This window comes from Echinococcus granulosus (assembly GCF_000524195.1).
Source record: "Echinococcus granulosus chromosome Unknown EG_S00182, whole genome shotgun sequence".
NCBI lineage: Eukaryota > Metazoa > Platyhelminthes > Cestoda > Cyclophyllidea > Taeniidae > Echinococcus > Echinococcus granulosus.
Genome location: NW_020170562.1, coordinates 45,749 through 53,368, shown reverse-complemented (window position 1 = coordinate 53,368; position 7,620 = coordinate 45,749). Strand labels below are relative to the sequence as shown.

Below are 7,620 nucleotides of genomic sequence, written 5' to 3'. Positions count from 1 at the left end.
ATGGGTGAAATCGTTGGTAAGTGCGCAAAGAGGACGAATAAAGCTAGCAGTTTGGAGAAGCGGACAAAGCGGCATGAAATTAGGATTAGCCCTCCAGACGATGACACAGGAGAAGTGACATTACGCAGCAAGGAGAAGGGAAATATGCCAAAGAAAATTAAGCCAAAAGCTAAGGTGAAGGATGAGGAATATGATTCTGACTTTTATGAAGGATCATTTCGCAGTAATCCAACATCCTCTTTACTGTCATCAGAAGTGATGACGCCATGCACGGTGAGGCCGAAGCGTACATACCGACATCCACCCTCACCAGGGTTGCGAATCCTTAAGGAGGGACCAGAAGAAACAGAACGGCGTTGGTACACCAAGATTGTCTGCTTGGATGCGGGAGTGCACTGCTGGTTGTGGGTGGACGAAGCTAAGACTGAGGTTTTCCTTAACTCCGGGGACCGTCGCCTCATTGCCATCGCCCGACGATGCGACTGCTTAATCGAGCTCAGCTCGGATCAGCGCTACCACGTCCATAGGGGGCTTCAAAGGCGAATCGACATATATGCCCGCAATGACAGGTGTCTCACAAAGTGTCTTAACTTATTGGAGGAGACGTTCTGCAACTTCTGCTTGCGCAAGCTCACCTTTTCCTGTTAGCGGCAAATCACAGTTGCTGTTTCTCACTAACGCGATAACCTCACACCCACACACCCCATACGACTGGAAAGCCTAAATTAACTGGCAAAAGGCAACTTTTATCATCTTTCCTCATCTTCCTCATTTGTTCCATCCCTCTTCACCTTACACAAAATCGAGGCGAGTTTCCCAACATCTAAACAGTTTTGTCTTCTCAAGGCTCTTTTATCTTTCCTTTTATCTCTCTTCTCCACTCTCTGCTTCTAAATCCTATTTATGCCCCTTGTTGAAGCAGTAGTGTCGTATCTTCCACTTGCTGGTTAGCTACTACCCATTTAGACCCTCTCTCCGTCTCTCTGCCTCTATCGTTCCTTGCCTCCCTCTCTCTTATACTTACACCTTCCTCTATAGTTGAACCCATCCCTCTCAGCTTGCCAATCTTACTCCAACAGACCGACCGGCCAGATCTCTTGCCCTCGTAGGAACCTCCTCCCTCCCACAAACCCATCTTCATTAAACCCAAGGAATGTCTCCTATCCTGTACAGGGTACATCCGGTTTTCTGACATGATTTGCATTCTTCACACCTTATTGTGTCTGCATATTTTCCACGTGTATAGAATAACCAGGTGCATCTCACTTGATCTTGTTTTACTTTCTCGTTCAGTTAGAAGCATTGGTTGCATTTGGGTAATGAAAGGGACACGGTAAAAACAAGTGACGGTATAAAGTGTGAAAGAGTAGCGCTTACAGCTGTCAAAATCCACAAATGAAAACTTTTCAATTTTGTTTTACTGTAAATGAGCTTTTGTAGCTTGAATGAATTTTATACCTTGTTGTTGATTTCTGAGCACTATATTTAAAAAGTGCATTTGTGGGATATCTGTATGCGTCATTTTCGCATGTAAAATGATAATGAAGTTGTAGTTACAAGTTTTTTTTAAAGACGAAACTATATATTTTATAGGTGATTCCACCTGATTTCACACTCCATAGAAGTACGGCAATTGTTCAAAATTTAGTGATCCTTAAACCAAGAATATTTATATTTCTCAAAAAACTGTAATCTTGAGACAGAGAAGAGTTAATTTTGTTTGACCGACATGTTTAAGTGTATTTTGAAATTCCATAGAGACAGTATTTTGTGCCAAACGTATACATAATTTTCTCAGGGAAATGAGAGATATTATTTAATCCACGCAGGCTATACTTGATGTAGACAACAAATTGCATACTTTTCACTCCATTTTCTGGATGGGGAATGGGTCTTGCCAACCAGATAAGCAGTGGACAAAGAATTAGAGGTTGATATTTTTATTACGGATGTAATGAGTAAGCGAAGAAAGTTCGCTTATTGCTATGTGAATGCGGATAGAGAGTGGAGAATGCCGAAGATTGAGTCTGCATGTAACTGTAGTAACAGATTGACCTTGGCCCTGTTTGATGTAAGACATGTAGGAAGTACTGAGGGACAGCTCAACATTCTAGAAATTCCGGAGATTGCCAATCAATTCAGAATTTATGGAAAGTCAAGCAAGAATTATTTCCGCAGTCGCAGGCATCCTTAGCACCTCCAATCCCCGAAAAAATAAATACGGATGATCTCTAGGGTGAACATTTAATCATTCTACTTTATGCCTTTATTTACATGACCACCACACCTATCTGTGAAGCAGGCGCCAAGGATATAGACTGTATTTGGAAGTTGTCTGAGAGTGTTTATTGGTAGAGTGCCATATTGATCTGTCCTTTCCAATTTTAAGGTAGAATATGATTTCGCTGTGTTTGCGCACTCTTTCCGGCAAAACATTTATCGTGTACTGGCTGTTAATTACGGGGGTAGATGTCAGTGTCTAGTTGAGACTGTCAGTACAGATCCACGGGGAGTGTGCACGGCCCTAGGAATATGGTTGCGTTGAATGAGCAAAGCTTACTTTTTATTGCCACTTCAGTCGGCTATTTCGTTCAGATTTATTTGGTGTAGTCTGACATATCATTCAAAGTCCTTGAAACACATCGTGACTTCACTAATGCTCGTTTAAGGGTGTCAGTGAATCTCTGCTTGTCCTTTTGGGGATAAAAAGATGTAGAACGAAAATACGTAATAGTATACTGACAAAAAAGTCATAAAAATTCTGCCAAGTGAACTTCATTTCGCTGTCTGTAACCCATGTCTCCTTTGCGATATATGAGGATTTGAAGCAGCATTAGAAGCCTCTTTTTGGTACTACTTCCAGCCACTTCAAAAGGCATCTACCAGAACGAAGTAGGAGGTGCCAATAATTAGACCAGCAAAGTAGAGAAATAGCTGTGACTAAGGCGATGGTGGAATTCTTGAAAAATTCCTTGCCACACGTTGCCAATATTGACATTTTTAAACTAAGTGGGCGATACTCTCGCCCATGTGTGACCAGTCAGCAAAAATTGTGTTCATGAATTTTGTGCGATCGGCGCCGTGATGGGCGCTATGAACTTCCGAAGTGCTTGCGGAAGTAGTGGCTTGGTAAACCAACATGGTCGCCAAGCATCAGGTAGCTATGCTTGAGCAAGGGAAGTGTTCAATTATTAAATGAAGTCCACTGCCTGCATTAATGCTTTGTCGGACTTTACTGCCTCTTGAACTTCAACGGCAATCATTGGAAGAGTCCGAATGACATGGATAAAGTATTTCCTAGCGGTGTCCTCTGCACAAAGCGTTACGACTTCAGTATCTTAAATTGCAGGCCATTCGTTGATGAGGCGCAGGAGGGTGTCAACTTAGCAATAATTTGGAATTGGAACTTTTCTATATTTTGCTGCAGATTTGGGTGCTGAAAGCCATCAAGACAGAGTCTGTGTTACCAACGTATTACCAACGGTAATTTACTCAAAAATGCCGAAATGTAATGTCACTCGCGTGCCCTTGAAGAAGGTTAGACAGTAATATCTTGCATCAGTTGTGAGCACATTGTGAACTCTCAGGTGGGGATGCTATCCAAAATGAAGAAAAGCCACTGCGTTAGCTGACCCATTCAACTCAATAACGTAGTTGGATGAAGTGATTTCAAGTGGTTGTCTAAATGAGTCTATTTACACATTCGTTTTCTCCTTCTCCTCTTAAAACTACCATTTAACACAGTCGCGAAATTTCCTTCGACTTCTTAATTGAAGGACTTTAAACGCGGATATATACAATCAGTGGGAGGCATTGGAGAAGATCCCAAATGCCAAGATTAAGGGCTCTAGTCATAACCGAGTGAGAGGGAGAGACGTGGAAATATTGCTCTTCACTGTTCATCCGATCTGGCTGATAGTACCTCTATCGGTAACCAGATAGGGTGGTGAGTTTACAAACATGGTCATCTACCGCAGCTCATTCAGCACGCCTTATCACTGTTCATGCTAAGGTGTATTAATATTGGCTTCAAGAGCAAAATATAGAGAGACTCCTTTGCCACCAGTTTGAATGGGACGGAAAAAGAAGGAAGGCACTCTATTTGGGGTAGATGATGCTGTATACGATAATGAATTTTATTAGCAAGTACTAATAATACAGGATAATGGACCCCATCCTTAAGGTGGGCAGGCATCTTTAGCATTACTTCGTCTGTAAATCACTACAGCCCTCCATTCTACTGTGAATCATGTAATAATTGCAAAGGCATTTGAAGAGCCCCATTGAAAGGAAGCCTGCTGTTGGCAAATCTTATGCAGTAAATAGCGATTATATAGTAACAGCGACTGTGCCCTAATCATCAAAGTACTATGAAGGTCTAGTAGAGGGAATTGCTCTTTCCTTTTACACAACATATGGGTTATCAGGTACGCCGAACCGACCATGCCTATGAGCACCGACGTCACTCATGTTTATAGCTCACTGAAAACAATTTGACATCGCCTTGTGGCATGGCAAGCGATTAAGTAATTGGTTAAACAGAAGGTGATTCAGGTATTTGACCGCACATTGGCCTAGGCAAAAACAGGTGGCGTTGTAAGTGGCACTGATATATCACTAATGGGGCTCCATTCATTCCACTTTTTTCAGTAATTGGAAGTATGTTAAACTGCAACTACTCGTTATTTTATTGCGGATCTGCGATAGCTCAATATGACGCCCTTTGACTCTCTTAATAAATAAACGTGAAAACATTTAAAACATGCAGAATATTTGGCCCATGCCGAGCAAAGATGATTGTTCTGTCTCAGCGAAACTTCGGTAGTTTGTAGAAAATTTGCATTTCTCACGAACCACTAAATTCACAGTGAATAGACATAGTGGAAGTTTTGTCTCACCAGAGATAACATCATCTCCCTTTTTGCCTAAATGATATAATGGGATAGAAAACTTTTTCTTGCCTCTCAGAAGACTTTTTGTAATCATAAGGGGCAAGTAGTAAACTGTTGCCAAGCAACATTGCCATTAGATTCGACATGACAATAAACTACGCCATGACATCTTATAGCCAAATTTAACAAGTCACATTCAGCTGGATTTCATTTTATTTTTGCATAGGAGGCAAATGCTTCCAAACACTTAAAATTAGTAGCAATTTGAAGATGACCTGATAATGCAGGCATGTTTGCTAATGGCTGGTTGGAAGTGATGAGCATCTAAAGATGCGCGCCAAAGTGGTGACCTCCATTTCTGTGCCTTTTTGTCCCATTACAATGCATGAAAGAAAATAGAGAAAAAGCATGAACAAACACTTAAATAAAGGTTTTGAGTGAAGTAATAAAGGAATGTGAATGAGTATTTACGTTCAGCGTATCTACAGTCTGATAATTGATCTCGTCTGAGACAAACTCGATCGCTACTACAGTAAAGCCAAAATTTAATTGTAGTTAGCACATACTTTGCAGTCTGCATCATTCAAAATGGAAAATTAAGGTAAGAGGGATGGTTGAGGCAACTGGAGGGATGCTAACCAGACGCTGCCTCTAGTGTTGGAAGTTTGTTACCCACTTAACGGTGTCACGCCTTATGGAACGAGGTGAATTGAACATGAACGTGATTCCGATGTATTGCCTCAAGCGGCTTTGTAGGAAATGCTTAGTACTACAAGGCATAAAATAGGATATTATGGAATGGTTTAGGACAATGACATGCAAAAATGTACATATTAGCGATGAATGCACTGCCCAGGACATTATGGCCATAGCCTAGATAGGAGTTATTTGACCCAGACGATTTGGGGCGCATTTCATTAAAATATTGATGTTATGCAGTGTGCTCTTTGTTTTAGCTAATTTAGAGTCTTTCAAAAGGACACGCTTTCCAATAGCATTTCAATGATCTGTTACGTGTTCAGTATTTGATCTCAGTAGGGTGATGCGCGTTAAATCTCATGAGCTCGTTACCATGACAATTGTCTAGCGCTAATGAGGTAATGGCTTGATAAGCAAGTGGAAAGGATATAGAGGGTAGATAACTGGCTACGCCACATTAGTCGGTTGCGATTTGCCCATACATGTCCTGTGCTATATTGTAGGGTGTTACCTTACAGTATTAAGTGCCAATTGTTTAACTTAAATTGTATCAATTTTACCAGACAGGTAAAAGACAGTTGAACCAATATACCCAAAATCAACTTGTTTAAATCAGGGCTAGCCACCTTACGTTGGTAAGTAGTAAGCTCTGCTATATTACTTGGAAGCAAACTAAAAAGTTGGAGATATGGAGGTAATCAAAGGGTACTCACTTTCAGAATTTTAATAGCGTTTTTAAATTTCGCCTTGTAAAATAGGTAATTTATTTCCACTGAACGACAGATACGCAATTCTTGACAGTTCATGCTTTAAATTTACTTTCAAATTTGTCTATCATTCAGGTGCTCCTGCATCTTGAACCCATTTTATTGAGGTAGTATCCACCTGACATTATTTAACACAGAGTTACTCTAAGAATGCACATTTGCCCATTCCAGCAAATAAGTTTAAACGCACTTTCTGTCACAGCCCACTTTATTTGAACTCGCAAAGCACAGACACCTCTTTTATAAAGCTCTACTGATTAAAAAATACGAGAAGAGAAAGGAATCAGCTATGCAGTTCTCTTGATACTTACAGACACGAATCTAATAAACTCTTCCTAGATTTTTTCCTTCTCAGCTTAATAATCTTTCACCTTTAAGCTGCGATGTCTTCTGAGAGGCTCGAAAGTGATACTATCCTAGTTCTGGCAAGAATTTGCGGAAAGTGGAAGTAATTTTAAAGAATTTGTACCAGAATGTGTGAAAAGATACTTTCACCTTTAGCAAAGTTTAAAATATCTTTTAATTTAACAGATTTTTTGTCAACGTGCAACTTGAATTTTTTCCAGTAATTGACAAGATTATGGAAGGAGAGCGATATTACTGATGTAAAGATCATTAAGAAGCAGTCTAAGCATGCATTTTTAAAATGTGGTTTCACGTGCTCCACTGACATGGTTATCTGCATTAATCTGAAAGACAGGGCTTTCGTTTTGTGCACATTGCCCGGAATTTTCAGCAGAGAGTGGATTAACCACCTGCGGCACTGAAGTGATATCCGAAATTAGACATCCAATTATATTAGCTTATGAAAGGAAAACAACTTATTTCCATGCACTAGAATAGCTAAGCATCTGACCAGGAAAAATATTGACAGATCCTAAGAAATGTTGCAGAACCTATGTGTAATTCAGAATCTTTCACAGTAATGAAACAAAATATGACTGCAAGCATGATATTTAGCAAAGTGCAATACAAACAACTTAACAGATGGTATCCTACTAAATCAGCATCAGTAAAAAATCTGGAATGTCTGCGCGAATGCCGAAGCAGCACTGGCAGTCGAGAGTGACTCAATGAGATTGGTTAAGCAGACGCGACGATGACACAATGACATTTATCTGTCATGATTGCCCAAACAGACACGGAAGTGAACATCAAATATATAAAGATGCATCGCAATCAGACTTGTTGCTAATTCAGCAATTATTATAAGAAGTCAGAAATTTATTCATGCAATGGATTTTTTCGCCCTTTTTATTTAG

General features: G+C 40.2%; 1 protein-coding gene across 1 annotated transcript; it reads left to right on the top strand. All coding sequences in view use genetic code 11, as the record gives it.

The window, feature by feature from the left end:
• EGR_10000 (hypothetical protein) lies at positions 1–1,320 on the top strand (the record flags this gene model as incomplete). The annotated part of the gene is made up of 2 exons (XM_024499249.1): positions 1–273; positions 1,294–1,320. The coding sequence occupies 2 exons, from the start codon at positions 1–3 to the stop codon at positions 1,318–1,320; spliced, it is 300 nt and encodes a 99-aa protein (XP_024346336.1).
• Positions 1,321–7,620: the final 6,300 nt, after the last annotated feature.